At 35.9% G+C, this 20,137-nt stretch overlaps 1 protein-coding gene across 5 annotated transcripts in view; it reads right to left on the reverse strand.

Moving 5' to 3' along the window:
* The window catches only part of KTN1 (kinectin 1), a 105,800-nt gene continuing 85,923 nt past the window's right edge, over positions 261-20,137 (reverse strand). For 2 of the 5 annotated variants that reach the window (XM_018054105.1, XM_018054107.1), the window contains 10 exons: positions 17,356-17,436; positions 16,158-16,247; positions 15,945-16,037; positions 14,799-14,870; positions 14,507-14,590; positions 14,258-14,341; positions 11,196-11,279; positions 9,264-9,356; positions 8,308-8,428; positions 261-743 (listed from right to left, as the gene is read on the reverse strand). In XM_018054105.1, the coding sequence (XP_017909594.1) occupies positions 739-743; positions 8,308-8,428; positions 9,264-9,356; positions 11,196-11,279; positions 14,258-14,341; positions 14,507-14,590; positions 14,799-14,870; positions 15,945-16,037; positions 16,158-16,247; positions 17,356-17,436 (807 nt within the window). In that variant the 3' untranslated portion in view covers positions 261-738. The remainder of the gene's footprint in view (positions 744-8,307; positions 8,429-9,263; positions 9,357-11,195; positions 11,280-14,257; positions 14,342-14,506; positions 14,591-14,798; positions 14,871-15,944; positions 16,038-16,157; positions 16,248-17,355; positions 17,437-20,137) is intronic. The other 3 variants (XM_018054109.1, XM_018054106.1, XM_018054108.1) reach the window with 2 other exon arrangements.

Here is a 20,137-nt window from a genome sequence, read left to right on the forward strand (position 1 = left end):
AAGTAGAGCTCTTCTACCTAAAGTGAGGGTGGATAACTTGAAAGCTTAAACACTTGCCACCATCCTTCCTATAAGCCACAGAACTTCAGGACACAGTTTACATGGCATGCAACCACAGAGAAGACCCAGAGCTCCAGCTGAGAAGGCACACACGCAACAAACCTACCTTGCCTGAAGTTGCGATTAATGACGGGGCTCTAAATTATGTTGCTCTGAAGTGCTAATGAAACGTGTTAAAGCTCAATGAAAATCAGAACACATTTGAATAATAAGCATCCCTTTATTTGCTGACGCCATTACAAAAACCGATTACATTAGCAACAAAAAGTGTTTTCTTGAGTTGAAGTCAGAGGCAGTTACTCCCCAAAATGTTAAGTAAAACAGTGTACAACATCAGTATTAAAATGTTAAATTTTACATTGTCTTTACCACTTTTGATCTTCTGAACAATTTTATTGAGCAAAATAAGGTAAAAGATTACATGTTTATTTTATCTTCAGGAATGTAAAGGTCTAATTATTCAAACAGTTTTTATTATAAAACTAAACTCTGAAGGTGTCTACAGAGTTGGCTTTTTTCTCTCTTTAAATCAGTAGTCTAACAAGGATTAGAAAAGACAAAACTCTGTTCAGTGTTTCTGACAAAGTAGAAAGGGTGAAAACATAAATAAGGCTTTAATTTGGCGAAATATAATACAATGCCTTCTGTTATCCTTGAATGAACAGCTTCCCAATTACTTCACTCTGCAAAAGATCAGAAAGAAACAAATTTATTTTAAAACAAAGAAACAAAAGATAATCAGAAGACATCTGTCAAACACCAAAGGTACATATTCCATTTGATCTAGCATGGCCCTTTCAACTAAAATCAGAACAATCAATACTAATGGTAATCAAAAATAAGAGAAAAATCTCAGGATTCAGAAGACGTTTTCAGATGGATCTTAAAATCAGTTCAGTTCAGTCGCTCAGTCGTGTCCGACTCTTTGTGACCCCATGAATCGCAGCACGCCAGGCCTCCCTGTCCATCACCAAATCCCGGAGTTCACTCAGAGTGATGCCATCCAGCCATCTCATCCTCGGTTGTCCCCTTCTGCCCCCAATCCCTCCCAGCATCAGAGTCTTTTCCAATGAGTCAACTCGTCGCATGAGGTGGCCAAAGTACGGGAGTTTCAGCTTTAGCATCATTCCTTCCAAAGAAATCCCTATGTGAGCCAAAACCTCAGACCAAACTGAGAATAATGTAGGGATTTTCAACTCTATTTAGAAAACATTGAAGTAAACAACATTGGGAATCCATTTGTATTACTGCTCCACTCAAGAGACTATAAAGCTAATAAGATGAATTAACAGCACTGAAAAGAGACTGAAATTTAGAACTCTCCACCCACGAATAAATAATTTAAGTTTTAGAGATTTTTCTGAGGCCTTTTGAAGCTTTCCAAGTCAGATAAAATGACCAAAGAAATTAAACTTCAAAGGCATTAAAAAAACTAAAAGGTGCAACATGCGAAGTTTGACTGGATCCTGGTTTGGAAAAAAGTAACTAAAAAGATCATGAAAAACACTGGGCTGGAAGAAGCACAGGCTGGAATCAAGATGCCGGGAGAAATATCAATAACCTCAGATATGCAGATGACACCACCCTTATGGCAGAAAGTGAAGAAGAACTGAAAAGCTTCTTGATGAAAGTGTAAGTGGAGAGTGAAAAAGTTGGCTTAAAGCTCAACATTCGGAAAACGAACATCATGGCATCTGGTCCCATCACTTCATGGCAAATAGATGGGGAAACAGTAGAAACAGTGTCAGACTTTATTTTGGGGGGCTCCAAAATCACTGCAGATGGTGACTGCAGCCATGAAATTAAAAGACACTTACTCCTTGGAAGAAAAGTTATGACCAACCTAGATGGCATATTCAAAAGCAGAGACGTTACTTTGCCGATTAAGGTCCATCTAATCAAGGCTATGGTTTTTCCTGTGGTCATGTATGGATGTGAAAGTTGGACTGTGAAGAAGGCTGAGTGCTGAAGAATTGATGCTTTTGATCTGTGGTGTTGGAGAAGACTCTTGAGAGTCCCTTGGACTGCAAGGAGATCCAACGAGTCCATTCTGAAGGAGATCAGCCCTGGGATTTCTTTGGAAGGAATGATGCTAAAGCTGAAACTCCAGCACTTTGGCCACCTCATGCGAAGAGTTGACTCATTGGAAAAGACTCTGGTGCTGGGAGGGATTGGGGGCAGGAGGAGAAGCGGACGAGAGAGGATGAAATGGTTGGATGGCATCACAGACTCGATGGACATGAGTCTGAGTGAACTCTGGGAGTTGGTAATGGACAGGGAGGCCTAGCGTGCTGCGATTCATGGGGTTGCAAAGAGTCAGACACGACTGAGCGACTGAACTGAACTGAACTAAAAAGATATTTCAGGTATAAGTAGAGACACCTGAATATGCGCTTAAAAAAGGGGTGATATAGAATTGCTGATTTTGTGATTTTGGATGGACAGTGATACTGCAGATTTATAAGAGAATATCTTTGTTCTTGACATGCATACTTAAGTGCTTAGGGATAAAAGATCATGTTATCTGAAAGTTACTTTCTAATGGTTTAACAGCAACAAAATATGTATACAAAAATAAAAAGATGAAGCAGTTGAAGGGTGACTGAGTGTTATATATTCTTTCAACTTTTCACTATGCATGAAATTTTTCAAAAAGTTGAGGTGAAAAGAAGCAATCAGAAAGTTAAAAGTAATCACTGGCTATCACATACTATAATTGAAGCAAGATTAACAGCCGATCAGAAAGTCTATGTAGGCCACTGGTATACATTAAACTAAGAAATGCTGTGTAAACACATTACAGAAAATGAAGATCCACATGACAATCACGTGTAAAGTATAGAAATGGAAGCTGTCTTTATCTGAAACATTAACTCTCATACTTCAATACACCAAAAAAGAACTTTTTTCTTTCAGAAACAAAAGACAATTTTATCATTTAAAAATCTATTTGTTAAAGGGAGTAAGGAGGGCACATATATAACAAACACATAAACAAAATTTCACCTTTTTCCTGGATACCTTAAAAGTCTCTCCAATTCACTACTGACAAACTAAATATCAACCTCAGGAAAAAGCCAAGACTGAAGGAAGAAACTAAAAGAGGCTGGCAAGAGAGGGTTAGATTGAATGAGGAGAAAAGAAAGCAATGACAACAAGGATCAGAATACACAGTGCTTGAAGTAGGGAAGAGAAAAGTACAGATTAAGAGCACAGGGTCTCGGCTCAGACCACCTTGATTTAAATCCTAGCTCAACTAGTTCTAGCTATGTCACTTTGGGCAATTTACAGAACCCCTTTGGCTCTCTTGTAAAATGGGAATTATAATATAATAAGGGATTATTATTAACAATCCCTACCTGGGTGTTCTTTGGAAGGAATGATACTAAAGCTGAAACTCCAGTACTTTGGCCACCTCATGCAAAGAGTTGACTCATTGGAAAAGACTCTGATGCTGGGAAGGATTGGGGCAGGAGGAGAAGGGGACGACAGAGGATGAGATGGTTGGATGGCATCACCGACTCGATGGATGTGAGTCTGAGTGAACTCCGGGAGTTGGTGATGGACAGGGAGGCCTGGTGTGCTGCGGTTCAGGGGGTTGCAAAGAGTTGGACACGACTGAGCGACTGAATTGAACTGAACTGAACCTATCTACTGCACTGGGTTGCTGTGAATATTTAAATGAATGACCACACGTTAGAAGCATGTTCATTCTCAGAGGAACACTTACAAAGTGTTAGCTCTTAAAACCATCATCCTTCTTCCACGATTCCACAAACAGGTTCCAGGTAAGGGATCCTGGGTGTTTGGGTCTCAATATTTGTCTCCCTCTCCCTCAAAATTCCTATGCTAAGAATCTAACCCCCATGGTAATGGTATTTGGAAATGGGGCCTTTAGGAGACTCCACTCATGAATGGGATTGATACCCTTATAGAATTCACCTTCTACTTCAGGGGACACAGGTTCAATCCCTGGTCTGGGAACTAAGATCCCACATGCTGCAGAGCAGCTAAGCGCATGTCCGCAATTAGACAGAAGTCAGAGGTCTGCAACTGAGACCCAACACAGTCATTAAATAAATATACATATCTTTTTAAAAGGCATGGGGGAATGGTAGCCTTCTTTTTGGAGAGGTGGTGGGGCAAGGAGACTAGAGTAGGAGATGAGTAGGCAGATCTCCAAGAGAAAAGAAAGGTTAATGTTTTCCAAATTAAGGATACAAGATAAATATACCTACCTCTACAATTCACAGAAATGCTAAGTTCTGTGTATTAGGATTTAGAAAACTAAATTACTATATATTATTTCTCTCATTTTTGCCTTTTAAAAACAGCTTTTCCCATACTGAAAATGTACAGCACTACCTTAAACAATTCATATGTACTTGAAATACATACTAAGAAGAAGTAAGATTCCTGGTGGGAATGTAAATTGGTTCAGCTGATACGGAAAACAGTACGGAGGTTCTTCAAAAAACTAAAGAGTCAACATGTTATTGCTATTGTTTAGTTGCTAAGTTATGTCCGACTCTGCAACACAACAGACTATAGCCCACCAGGCTCCTCTGTCCATTTCCCAGGCAAGAACTTCATGGCAAATAGATGGGGAAACAGTGGGAACAGTGGCTGACTTTATTTCTTTGGGCTCCAAAAACACTGCAGATGATGACTGCAGCCATGAAATTAAAAGACGTTTACTCCTTGGAAGGAAAGTTATGACCAACCTAGATAGCATATGAAAATGCAGACACATTACTTTGCCAACAAAGGTCCATCTAGTCAAGGCTATGGTTTTTCCAGTAGTCATTATGGATGTGAGAGTTGGACCATAAAGAAAGCTGAGCACTGAAGAATTGATGCTTTTGAACTGTGGTGTTGGAGAAGACTCTTAATAGCACCTTGGACTGCAAGAAGATCCAACCAGTCCATCCTAAAGGAGATCAGTCCTGGGTTTCACTGGAAGGACTGATGTTGAAGCTGAAACTCCAATACTTTGGCCACCTGATGAGAAGAGTTGACTCACTGGAAAAGACCCTGATGCTGGGAAAGATTGGGGGCAGGAGGAGAAGGGGACGACAGAGGATGAGATGGTTGGATGGCATCACCAACTCAGTGGACATGGCTTTGGGTAGACTCTGGGAGTTGGTGATGGACAGGGAGGCCTGGCATGCTATGGTTCATGGGGTCTTAAAGAGTTGGACACGACTGAGTGACTGAACTGAATTTAATGGAAAAGATATTAAAATGTGTGTGTGTGTGTGTGTGCGCGCGCGCGCGTGCTGTATACCATAAATTAAAACAAGATTGTAAATTAACTGTACTTCAATGTTTAAAAAAGTAATAAACTATACCTAAATAAAATAGGGGGAAAAAAGAGAAGATTCTTGACATCAGACATTAACCTATAAATTCTGATGATTAAGAAATTTGTATTTCTAATTTAATCATCCGGTAGTATTGATAGTTTTAAAAGAGTTAACAAGAGGGAGTATACATTGAGCAAAAATGATGGCTGAAGTTAAAAAACTAGGGCTAACACAAACATTTAAAAGGCATAAAGAAAAGCTGTGGGAACCAAGGGATCCCTACAGAGGGGTAATCATTGTCAATGCTGGATAGAACCTATGCAAGAAGAGTTCTCAAGTGCTAGTGGACCTCTAAATTCATACAATCCATCTAACCTGCATGATACACTACTGATCACTCAACCACCCTTTCACTTGCCAAAAGTGGACTTATGTTCACCAGCTGACAAAAGAATGCTGAGTTATCACTTAGATAAGCTTCCTGCTAAACAACAGTTCAGTTTCAGTTGTGTTGCCAGGGTATATGTATTTCTTTTAACAAATTACACACTGTAATTTTATAAACCAGGAAGAAAAAAATCTGAAAAATAAAAGTGTTATTATTGATGATCAGTGTAAGGCTCAAATTTTGTATGATTAAGACCAAAATGGAAACAGGCAGGCAAGCCAAAATGGTTCAGACCACATGTCTGAGAAAAAAACAAAGAAGATAATAACTAGAGAATACTTTTGAGATGCTAGTGAGATATTATTGACAAGGCTTAAAGGAAAAGGGTAACAGGACAGTTTATAATTTTGCAGGTTCTCAGAAATGAAACCCTTCTATGGACTGACCTCACCATATTTAGAATTCATAACTATCTGCAGTATCTTGTATGCAAAAGAAAATCCTGTATCAGCTCCAGCAATTAGGCAATGACATAGAATGATAGGTCATTTCATCCAGTTCCTGGAACAGCAGAAAAAGAAGCCTTTCTCCAGAGCAGAGAGTAGCAAGTAAAGAAGTAGATACTGTGAGGATAGTTACTTCTTTTAAAAATTTTTAAGCAGTGAAATTAAAAAAAAAAAAAACCTAGGATGGTATCCTGAGGCATAAAGTTAAAATAAGATATTTGAGCATGTTTTCAAGACTAAACAGAAGCAGTACGTGGAGAAGAAAACAGGACTGAAGATGTGGGAAGGAAAGCTGCCCTGGGACATAGGAAGCAAGGTTATTTTCTCAGTTAGGGGAGGGTGGTAAAGCGGTAGAAGTTTAACTCTACGCAACTGAGAAGTCAGCTTACCAAGGATAAAAGACTGAGATATAATTCTTGTTGTTGACAAGTTAGAAGAATGAATTGAGTTTACGTGCAAAGTCTCCTTAGCGGTAACTGACCTGAAATAGCAGTTTAAAGAAGAGTATGTACTAAGGCAGGCAAGAGGACAATCAATCTACAAGTGAGACAGAATGCCCCTGGAATCAAGACGGAGGTCCCTCCCAACTTTTTCAGGGCACCCAACCTATCCTGGGGCTTCCCTGGGGACTCAGTTGGTAAAGAATCCGCCTGCAATGCAGGAGACCTGGGTTTGATCCCTGGGTTGGGAAGATTCCCTGGAGAAAGGAACAGCTACAAAATGGTATTCTGGCTTGCAGAATTCCATGGATTATATAGTTCATGGGATCACAAAGATTCGGACATGACTGAGCGACTTTCACTAACCTATCCTGAGGACTTTGCATAAGCTAAGGGAGAAATTTGCTGAAAGGGAGAATTCAGTGTAAGTTGCCCTGTGGCATTGCACAGGCCACTCCACTGATCTCCAGGACAGTATGCTTATTATAGAACAAACAGCTTCAAAAGAAGAATACCTAAAGTATTCAGTGCATACCAGAACATCTTAATTACCAAAGGCATTGTCATTCTTAAAACAGGTAAAACCCAGGAACCAACAATGAATTCATCAACATGCATTCTCAGGTCATATGGGCAAAAAATTTCATAACATAGTTTGGCTAATGATGGTTTATTTGTCTTCAGCTAAGACTCTCACTTCAAGAATTAAAAAATGTATTTCTTTGATTACCCATAAGCAACCTTAAATAAAACCCAGCTTCCAATGTAAATTGTGATGACAATTTTTCAGTTCAGCATCTTATGTGAAAGGTCAAAGGAAAGTATTTCTATATGAAAATATTAATTCAAAAGGGTATATACATGGCTCTGTTCATTGCAGCATTATTCACAATAGCCAAGATTTATAGGAACAACCTAAGTGTCCACTAATGAATGAATGGATAGAGAAGGTAAACACACACACACACACACACACACACACACACACACACAATGAATTACTACTCAGCCATAAAAAAAGAAGGAAATACTGCCATTTGCAACAACATGGTTAGAACTTGGAAGTATTATGCTAAATAAACTAAGTTAGAGAAAGACAAATAACATGATTTCACTAGTATATAGAATCTAAAGAAAACAAAAAAAACAGACAAAATAAGACAAAACAAAAACTCACAAAACAGAACAGCTTAGTGGCTACCAGAAGGGAAGCGAGTTGGAGGGTGGGCAAAAGTGAAAAATGAGGTCAACTGTACAGTGACAGATGGTAACTAGTCTTGTGGTGGTTATGACCTTGCAGTGTATACAAGTATAATGCTATAATCATGAAACTTATATATACTTTAAAAAAAAGGTATGCATTTTTTTTTTTAAAAAGGTATGTATTTTCTTCTCTAAACTACAAGATCCAAGTATGCACAAGATGAAAATAAAACTCCAAGAAAGCTAAAGTTGTCATTTGGAGGTTTTGAGAGAGATACAAAGGGAAAATCTCCACTATGGTAACAAGAGTTTCTATATTTATGGTAAATACACACTGTATTATACATTCACACACACTATGTCAATTATCCACGGACAGACAGCAATTCTTCAGTTATTCTTACCTAATACCTGATAGTGTTCTTTCTCCTTTGTGAGCTGTTGGTTTACTGCCTGAAGCAACTGTTGTAACTGTGTTACAGTCTGATTTAGACTTACAGACATTGTCTCCTTCTCAGAAGACTCCTAAGAAAAAGATTAATGAGATGAAAAACCCTAAGCATAAGGAAAAGGCATTTGCAACCAAAAACAGAAAATATTTTTTTGTTGTTTCACACACAGATATAAAAAATCTGAAAGATGACATGAAAATTGACAATAAAAGCCACACAGAGCAATAGTATTTGCTACCTAGTAGTGCAGGTTAGTCTGCACCTAAGAAAGCTTAATGTTATATAAATGTTGTCACTAGGCTACAACTGGAAAAATAAAGAATCTATGAATATCAGACAAAAACCTTTTTCTGCTTTCATAAAAAAATGTACAAAGAGCCAAAGGAGAATACACTCACAACAATAGAAAAATAACAAACATATATTGAGCTCTTACAAAATCTGAGGCACTGTTAGGTTACCCACTATTCTGAGTGTTTTATATAGTAACTCATTTATTCCCTTCAATAATCCTACAAAATACGTACTATTATCATTACCTTTTATGGAGCAACTAAAGCCCAGAGAGGCTAAAGAGTTCCCCCTAAGTCAACAGAATCAGGATTCAAGTGCAAGACGCAGAGTCTACCATCTTCAGTAGTATACCGTAATACCTCCCAACTCAAACCTAAACATTAACGTAATATCTCACCAAGCTTTGAAGTGAAAACAAACATTAATAAACACACAGACTTTCAGATCAGATACCCCAAAGAAAAGATGACCTTGAGTTAAGAATGCAGCAAAATTGATGGAAGCACATTACAAAGGCATTTTTTCAGTCAGAGATGGATCTTGTACATTTTTCATTCTTCACATAATTTATAAAGTAACTAGCCCAGAGATCTGGAGCTAAAGAAAATGCATACCGTTTCTTGGGAAACATCACTATTCTCAATAACAGTAGTGTCTCCAGCAGCTTTTACTATTTTTGACTGGATAAGATCTAGTGACTGTTGAGCCTGTAAGGAAAGCAATATAGAGCCTATCAATACTACAATTGATAGATAACTATATATATATGAAAAAATGAGTGATTTCCTTATATATTTTGTATAAAACTAAAGCTCTTCTCACAATACAACATAAAAGTCAACCTGATCAAGTTTTTTCTCCAAAATCAAATAGCTGTCTCCCCTACCAGATTATAAAAACACATGCTCACAAACAATGAAGAAAATGTATAAAGAAATTAAAAGCAGAAATAACCTCAGTGGTATCTAGGTTAGATCAAGATCATATTGGTGATATTAGTCTACATCAGAGGCTGGCCAAATCTAGCCAAACTCTGTCTTTGTACAGTTTACAAGCTAAGAATGGTTTTTACATTTTTAGAGTCATGTTAGACAAAGAGCATGTGAAAGAAACTATAGGTGGGCAGTAAATCCTAAAACTTTTGAGTTTGTTGATTCCTGGTGTGAATCCCTCATCAGTGCGTATACATCTTAATGGAAGATTGGTACAAAATGTTCTGTAAGTGGGCTTTTAACATACACATTACTTCATGAAAAATTTTGTTATCTTTTTACATGTCAATAAATATTTACATGCATTTCCAATCACGAGTTACACAATATTTCTATTATATAGATATGGGGCAGTTCACTATCAACTATTGTTGCCCTTTTATGCCAAACAACATGGCATAGCCATATCTTTGAGCACCTGTTTAATATCTTTAAAGCACCTTCTGAGAAAATAAATTGTTAGGCTAAAGCTGCATGTTTTATTAGTTTGTCCGATGTCGAACACTAAAATCAAGTATCAAAGTAAATTAGATTGCTCAGTCTTGACAATGTATTATATATATCTAAGTCAGAGCTCCAAAATTTTTAAGTTCACATTTTCTCTACTGGCCACAACACCAAAGAAACATGAACCAACTCTAGAGTCCTAGACTTTTGCATAATAATTATAAGCTATAATCATATAGAACCAACAGAAATTTTCCCTTTAATCTTTCAGAAAGTGACATATTTGTTTTGCTGACTCTATCTCCTATAAACACAATCATAGCTCGAAAGCAGCTCTGATAAAAGCATATACAAATTACACTATTAAATATCTCAACAGAATTACAAATAACTTGTCAAACTAATGCAAAGAATAAAAAACGTAATCCTAAAGATCACCCATCTACATGAGATTAAGAGAAACATACTTTTACAAAGAAATAAAGGAATAAATTTCTGAAACAGCAGAGGTCTACACTTCTTTTAGATACATGAGGTGAGATGAGGTGAGGTGAAAGTTGCTCAGTCATGTCCGACTCCTTGCGACCCCATGGACTGTAGTCTGCTAGGCTCCTCTGCCCATGGAATTCTCCAGGCAAGAATACTGGAGTAGGTAGCCATTCCCTTCTCCAGGGGATCTTCCCAACCCAGGATTCAAACACAGGTCTCCCGCATTGCAAGCGGATTCTTTACCATTTGAACCACCAGGGAAGCAAGAAGATCCAAAGAAATATACTTTGTAAATGACTATATAAGCAAATCCCAATAAAAAATATATAAATGTAACCAAATTTTTTAAGAGTAATATCAATTGAATTCAAAATGTAATCTGTATACAAAGCAATTAATTATATAAATATGATGAAAAGAAGTGAATTAAGAAAAATGGAAAAACAAGCCAAAAAGTCTAGTTCCAAATATGTAACTATGTAGCAAACAGCTTAAATTTAAGAACAAATTAATGGGATGATGCAAAAGAATAAATCAAAGTTAGCAGTATGTCAGCTTAAGATTCAAAGTACAACACATTATAATGATATGGCATCTCCAGGACAAGCAGGGTCTCACCTTATGCAAGTCACCAGCTACTTTCTGCCTTTCACTTTGTTCAGTTCTAAGTTTTGCATGTGTTTCATTTAACTGTTTCTTTAACTGTAAAAATAAAGGAACACCACAATTAATTTAATTCACATCCTTCTTTGATTATGCAGAGATCCCTAGGACTGAAGAACGAATGAGAAAGAATGGGATCACTAACAGTTATTATGCACAGTGGATTAGCCAATATGCTGCACCAGATGTATAGAAAAGCTGTAAGCAGTGGAGATTCCAATCTGTAAAGCTAAACTTAAGAAAAGCTACAGAAACAAACTAGAGTTTAGAAAACTGCAAATATAAAAGCAAAACCATAAAATTACAGTAGAGTATTACTATTTTAAGTACTGTTGTTCAGTCACTTAAGTCGTGTCCAAGTCTTTGGGACCCCATGGACTGCAGCACACCAGGCTCTCCTGTCCTTCACTATCCCCTTCACTAGCTCTGGGAGAAAGTGAATCAAGCTGTTTGAGCAACAGCTTGCTCAAACTCATGTCCATTGAGTGAATGATGCCATCCAACCATTTCATTCTCTGTCGGCCCCTTATCCTTCTGCCCTCCATCTTTCCCAGCATCAGGGTCTTTTCCAATAAGTCAGCTCTTCACATCAAATGGCCAAAGTACTGGAGCTTCGGCTTCAACATCACTCCTTCCAATGAATATTCAGGACTGATTTCCTTTAGAATTGACTGGTTTGCTCTCCCTGCAGTCCAAGGGACTTTCAAGAGTCTTCTCCAACACCACAATTCAAAAGCATCAATTCTTAGCAGCGCTCAGCCTTCTTTATGGTCCAATTCTCACATCTATATATGACTACTGGAAAAACCATAGCTCTGACTATCTGGACCTTTGTTAGAAAAGTGCTGTCTTTGGTTTTTAATACACTGTCTATGTTTGTCACAGCTATTTTAAGTATTATTCACTATTCATAAAGCATTTTCATTCACATTTATTTCAAATTAAAAGGCAAGTAATAAAGTTTACTAATTGTTTAAAGGTTTTCTTAACCTATATAGTTAAGAATTATGTAATAGTTTTAAAAACACTGAACAGAAAATGAAACCTTCAAAAATACAGTAAAATGAAACCTTCAAAAATTTAAATGTTGTTCATCCTTTAAGATGTCACTAGAGAGATGAGTGCAAGACCACAATGACTTAACTATACCAACAAGAAACATCTTAACATATACATCTCACCCAACTTGTTGAAAGAGTTATAAAGCTGTATTAAACTCCAGCATCAATACATACTGCCTCTTCTCTCGGTAACTATTCTGAATAATTATGAATGAAGGAAATGGACTGACAAAAAATAACTTTTTAAATTAAACTCATCAAATTAATTGATTATGCCTCTTACCCATAAGCAAAGCATTCCAAACAGTTCTGGAAACCCCATAGGGGAAAATATAAGACACTGGCATTTCAAACATGTAGAAAGAATCAGTGCATGCACGACATGCCATTTGCAAATTGATTTTGCAAACTCTATTCAAAATGCTTCAGTTTCACTCCTTTATTTAACTCTGATTTCATACATCAGAGAGGTTATGCCTTTGGCCCAGGATCATACAATATATAAGCAAAAACAAAATTACTTTAATATATCTTAAAATGTGGAAGTTACCCTGAGCAAAAAACAAACAGAAAGATTAAAATGAAGACTGCAAACTCAAGGCAAAAAAAAAATTCTAATACCGTTCAAAATGACCTTTTGACAGAAGGGTCAAAATATACAAAGAAAGCACCAGGCTAAATGGAGACTCAACATAATCCTTGGGTTTGAAGCTACTATTGGAGTCAGCCACCAAGCACCAAAGTTAAACATAAAATCTCCAACAACTGTAGTTAGAAATGGATTTTTTAAAACCACATTATAGGATAAAGCTGTAGCATACCACAGTACCAATCTGCGCAATATATAGCAAGTGTACCTAAAATTAATCTTACATTGCAGTGGAAATGATTCAATTCAGGTAAAATGAAGGTAAATTTTATTTTAAAACTAGAAAGGGGTGTGTGTATGGACAGGGGGTCACGGTGGGGACTTGATGTGTACATTTCACAGACAGCCCTACTCTGAAAATTGATTCCCATGGATCACTGCTGTAACACTGCTTAACATGAATGAGTTAAGAAATTTTCTTTGGTATACAGCAATACTAAAAAGAAAATTCCAAATTTGGCAGCACCAACTTATAGTAAGGAGATAATCAGCTTATTGCGATTGTACTAGAGTTCATTCAGGTACTTTTTAAAAATCTAGTAACATTTTTAATTTTTAAAAGTCACAGACATAATGACTATTGTTTGAAACATACAATAAGATAGTCATGTTTATGTAACAAATAAGCCTGTCAATCAGTGTAAATTTCCAGAAAATTTAAGAATGGGAGTACAGTATACTCTATGTCTTTATACAACATTTAGCTAACTCTGAGACTGTAGTTTTAAAATTATTATGCTCTGAATGATATGATGATGGTAAAGAATTCCATAAGCTTTGCCTTATATATAATGTATAGTAATGCCAGTTAAAATAAGAAGCTATATAATGTATAGAAATGCCAGTTAAAATAAGAAGCTAGATTTGGATCACTGCCCTTGAAAGAAGAGTATGTATCTTCCACCTTCAATAATCTCCTTCCACGTTAGAATATAAGAGGCCCAGTTAACTATGGTAACTCTGAGAAACTTTACAACACAGCCAGTCTTTACACTGTTTGTTTAATGTCTTTATTCACTGAAAATACTGCTGTTGAAGAAATTTGGTTTTATAAAACACAGAAAACTTTTTTGAAAAAGAGTTGCAAGCCATACATGCCATTGTTAGGAGCTAAGAAAAGAAGGATCATCTTAGGAATCAAGAAAAGACAGACCATCTTGAATCATCAGAATATGAAGATTATCTTAAACTTTAAAAATGCCAAGCTAAGGGTGTTAGCAAGGAGAAAGGTTTGGATGGCTTCTCCACATGTCAACACAAGTGTTTTCAGAGCCTACTTGATACACAGTGGAGAACAAGCTTCTTACCAAATTTAGCTCTTCATTCTGTCTTACTGCTTCAGAATATGAATCATCAAGTTTTTTCTGCAATTCAGTCAACAGATCTTTCAGCTGCAATGAAGTTTAGAGTTTAAGATTGATCTCCTTATGATATCCCATGTTTGTTTGCTACTTGGAAGCTCTGCCACAAACAACTTACACTGAGATATTTTATCATTCTGTTATAAATTTAACTTCACCTGAGAAGCAAGGTTGAAAAAATTCTATTGTAAGTACCTCTCTGACTTCTGTAACATAGGTAGATCGTTCCATTTCTGCTTTCTCTAGTTCCATTTCCAAATGCTCTCGTTCTCTTCTCAGCTAGCAATGCAACAAAGAAGGAAAAGTTAAGAAACGTATTTAAGATACTTCCTTACAATGAAAAGTTACCACACTTACTGAATCCAAAACTATACCATCTCAATAAAGGTACAACAACCACATCATTAGATAAAACACAGCCTGTAACAGAACCCTTAATGCTAAAAATGAGGCCATAGGTTACAAATCAATCAATGAGATAACATACATTTTCAGTATCTTTATTTTCTCTTCTTAACTGATCTAGCTCTTGCTCCAAAGATGTGAATGACAACTGCATCTGAAATGTGAAATAATTATAGGACCAAGTCAAACCACCAATGAATGATACAAAGGCTTTTCTATCTTGTAGAATTTTAACCAATTAGATACTTCAGAGGTGTTTTTTGTTTTTTTGGAGGAGAAAGAGTGACTTTATTTCTTTGCCGGGCAAAGGGAGAAAACAGTAGGCTACTCCCTCAAAAACCATGTCCCCATAGGTTGTTTTTTTTTTTTTTAATGTATCTCATTTAAAGCCGTAACTTAATTTTAAAAGCCCTTAAAAATGAGAGTGTCACATATAACTTGATTTAAACTGTGATCAAAACCTACCTCATTTGTATGACATTATATGAGGTCCAGCTAAAGTGCTTAATTTTTTAACAATTAACTGATAATCAGCTTCATCAATCCCCAAATGTATTATTACAGAATACCATCAACAATCCTAGATTCTGCACAGGCTGGCCCAGGAAAACAAGTGAGCAAGAGATGGCACTCTTTACCACACCCAAGTACTACTATCCATTTTATATGAGCATTCAAGATACTAGATTTGGGCATCTTTGAAGATTCTGAAACCACTTCCCTGATGGATATAGATGGAAAACTATAAATAGAAGAAAAACTAAGACTACATTAACAACATTCAGGTCCCATGAACAGAAAAAGGACTTACTTTTTCTTAAATACTATATCATGAGTCACAAATTAGTGTTTTAAAACATTGTGAACACCAAATTATTTGCCTTATATTATTGCACTGTGGTTCTTCAACACCACTTTACATTCTGTATCATTGCGGTGAAGGTGGGGGTGGGGGAGGAGCTCTTTAAAACAGTGTTTTTAAAACTCTTTAAAACACTGTATCATTGCCGGGGGATGCTCTTTGAAATTCTGTGTTGGCCCCAGAGAGTTTCACCCTCAGTAAGCTATAGGTGAGGCCTAAAAACATTTCTAACAAGTTCCCATGTGATACTGATGCTGCTGATCCAGAACCTCCACATTGAGAACTGCCAGTCTGTTTGGATTTTGTTTTTTTTCAACAGTTCACACAACTCTTACTTATTTTTTTCCCTAAGCTTTCTTTAAATACCTGTTTAATAGTCTTCTGTGATTCATCAACCTTAACTTTCCATTTATTCTCTTCTTGCTCCACACTTCTCTGTAGCTTCTGTAAAATTCCTTCCTATGAACACAGTATAGTTGTTCTGAAAAACTCAAGTTCTACTACAAAAATAAACTATTTAAGCCACTAAGTAATAAATTAATAATTATTTTAAGATGTAGATTAAAAATCATTTCCTACTGTTTCTGCAAGGACGGATTTGTATTTTTCACACTCTAGTTGTAATAATGTGTGCATTTCATCAGCTTCTTTCAACTTGTGCTCCAAATCCTGCAAAGAATGATATAAATAAAAATTCTCTAGTTTTACCAGAAAGTTTTGTGCCTCAAATTTGTTTCTGTACTTATTGATTTATTAAGATAAATGGCTTCTGTTTTATCATTAATCACTACATTTCAACCTTCTCAAGTAGCAGCGAAATTCAATGACACTGTTAAGTCATTTGATTTTCCTAATAAAACTCCCAGTCTGGGACTTCTCTGGCAGTCCAGTGGTTAAGACTCCATGCTTCCAATGCAGGGGACACAGGTTCGAACCCTGGCCAGGGAACTAAGATCTCACATGCCAGGAAAGAAAGTTTAGTCACTCAGTTGTGTCCGACTCTTTGTGACCCTAAGGACTGCAGCCTGCCAGGCTCCTCTGTCCATGGGATTCTCCAGGCAAGAATACTGGAGTGGGTTCCCATTCCCTTCTCCAGTGGATCTTCCCAACCTAGTGACTGAACCCAGATCTCCTACATTGCAGGCAGATTCTTCACTTTTCTGAGCCACCAGAGAAGCCAGGAGGAGTGGACAAAAGATAAAACTCCTAGAATACGTTTAATACAAAATATAATCGTACAATTTTATATAAATAGGTTTGTCACTGTTTAGTGAGACAGTAAAATCAAAGCAGATCCTCATATGAAATAAAGTCACAATGCCACAGGGTTATATTCATGGCACTTGTGATACAAAAAAAATGAATCTCCCAAATTTTAGCAGTCAAGCATAAAAATGCATCTAGGCTCTGAACACTCCTGAATAGTGTATTTGAGGATATGTTAGTAAACCAGTCAGGTTCTACCTATTAACTGATCTTTACTTCCTGAACACAAACTAAAAAGAAAATCAGAGATAAATATTCAGTTTTATAAATGACTAAGATAATAGAGCTAAAGAAATGACAAACACCAGCTTTGTACACATATCAAATATGAGGAAGACAATAGCATTTGCACCAAAATGTACACAAAATGAAATCACCTTATAGTTTCTGAAAAGATCACTATTCTACTCATAATGTAGTTATTATCTTTCCCAAACTTAAAGACAAATTCTGATTTATTCTTTTTTTCTACATTTGTTTAAAATATACACACTTTACTTCTTGAACTAACCTTAACCTCCTCTGAACCTGAAGCTCCAGCCACACATTCTTTTGCCTTCTTTTCAAATCCATGCAACCATTCACTATAACTCTGTGGAGAAAAAAATCAAATAACTAATTTTAAAAAATACCTAAATGAAGTAAGTAAAAGAAAGGTAAATAACCAAATTGGAAGATTATAAAAAAGAAACCTACATAGACAAACACCATCCCTGTGGAAATCTCAAAAAAGATTATAGTTGTTAAGTAAGTTGTACATGACCTGGTCTTGAAAATAAACACTAAAAATATGCCTGTGTACTATATTACCATCAAAATCAAATCTAAACTTATTTACCCTGTCCAAGGATATTTGCAAATAAATTCAGGCCATACAGGTAAGATTTGGGCTCAAACTAGCCTCTACCACTAACCAGTGCTGGGACTAATAGATTTAATCTTTAAGACAGAGAAAGCCTAGATTAAGCAATTTTTCAAACTTTTTTTAGGAGATAGTTTCACAGAAATACACTAGTTAGAAGATTTCAGATTCTATGAAGGTGTTCCAGGCATTATGAAAATATTTGAAAATAAATATTATGAAACATTTTAGACATCATAATGAGAAATAAGAATATACAAACATTTATGTGTTTAAAATCAACAAAAATTATATTTGTACTGTAAGGTTAGCTGAGGCAAACACAGGCATTCTTATAGTTTTAGTCATTATTCCAAATTTTAAAATAAATTATTCTATATTTTTTATGCTTCTTGTCTAAATTTTAAACTCTGATAAAGAGTGTTTGGTAGATACTTTAAAGCAAATTTCCTCTTAGGTCTTTCAGGTCTTTGAAAGTAAAAGTGAAAGTCACTCAGTCATGTCTGACTCTTTGCCACCCCATGCGCTATACAGTCAATGGAATTCTCCAGGCCAGAATACTGGAGTGGGTAGCCTTTCCCTTCTCCAGGGGATCTTCCCAACCCAGGGATCGAACCCAGGTCTCCCGTATTGCAAGCAGATTCTTTACCAGCTGAGCCACAAGGGAAGCCTTAATACTGGAGTGGGTAGCCTATCCCTTCTCCAGCGGATCTTCCCCACCCAGGAACCAAACTGGGGTCTCCTGCATTGCAGGCAGATTCTTCACCAACTGAGCTATCAGGGAAGCCCACTGATAGCTCTTTGGTTTAGTTTAATTCAAGATTAAAAAAAACACACACACATGAAATTTCTATTAATTGCTCTAATTAAAAGCTTTACTTATGTGGCTGAATCAGGATTCTCTATATTTCATCAAATAAAAATAAAAAACAAAGAAAATTGGATGCTGAGACCACCCTGTAGTGCAATATCCCATAGTACATATTAGGCATAAAAGCCTCTTCATTAAAAAAAAAATTACATTTCCCTGTGGCTCAGTGGTAACAAATCCTCCTGTAATACAAGAGATGCAGGAGACGTGGGTTCAAGTCCCAGGCTGGAGGAGGAACTGGCAAACCACTCCAGGATTCTTGCCTGAAAAATTCCATAAACAGAGGAGCCTGATGGGCTACAGTCTATGGGGTCGCAAAGAGTCAGACGTGACTGAGCACAATCATAAATTTGATTAATGATGTAAAATCCTACTTAGCTTCAAATACTAAGATTCCATATAAATTAAATTCAGTTGAAAAATTGTTTAGACACAAAAAGTATATAAACTTCCCTTCAATCTCGGTCATATAGTTTAGATCTCTTCTATGTTGATTTTCTTAGCAAAAAAGCAATAGAAAACAGTTTATAAAAATTACTTCATGTATAAAAGCCCTTTTATATCTACTGACTATATTAATTCAATATTAAATTTAATTATTGCTTTATCTTAAGGTAAATAGTCTATTATCCATCATATCTCTAAAAACTTATATACTAGACTCTAAGTAGCACACAGAAACTTAATATATTTCTTAAATATAGACTACATGGAAAAGTATTCAACTTTTAACAAGTGGATGAACAGACACCAAATATAATCATCCATGTCTTATAGTGATTCATAAATATTTATAGTGTAAAAAAGGTTTGGTGGTTGTTAAGTGGGTAATATAGCTGTTAAGAAATAATTTGTTACATTAAAAAGAATTTTTTCATTCTGATGATCTTATACATTCTTTAAAGAAGAGAAATATAAAGCATGAACTCTTCTGGCTCATAAAATACTATCAAACAAATCTCCCAATTTCATTATTTCATTAATGAAATATAGAATAGGAATACAGAAATAAAAATGACTTATAGCTACAAAGTAAAAAAAAATATGAAATATAGGAAGAACAACTCCTCCTAAACAGTCTCAATGTTTATAATGTATCTACTAGATTCTTTTTCTTCTGGCTAGCTCTTTTTATACTGGATAAATTTCTTCTGATAACTTTGAAAATTTAAAAAAAAAAAAAAAAAAAACAGCACTGGAACTGACAATTTATCCATATTGCCAGAACAAGGTATTTCATCAATTCAACCAATTATCTATTAAGTGAGAAAAAAAAAAAACAGCACTGGAACTGACAATTTATCCATATTGCCAGAACAAGGTATTTCATCAATTCAACCAATTATCTATTAAATGATAACTTTGAAAATTTAAAAAAAAAGAAAAAAAGACAGCACTGGAACTGACAATTTATCCATATTGCCAGAACAAGGTATTTCATCAATTCAACCAATTATCAATTAAGTGAGCAATTATCTATTAAGTGAGCAAACCTCACTTATCTATTAAGTGAGCAATTATCTATTAAGTGAATATATCCTCAACAGTTACAATGAAAAC

The sequence above is a fragment of the Capra hircus genome, chromosome 10, assembly GCF_001704415.2.
Source record: "Capra hircus breed San Clemente chromosome 10, ASM170441v1, whole genome shotgun sequence".
Taxonomy (NCBI): Eukaryota; Metazoa; Chordata; class Mammalia; order Artiodactyla; family Bovidae; genus Capra; species Capra hircus.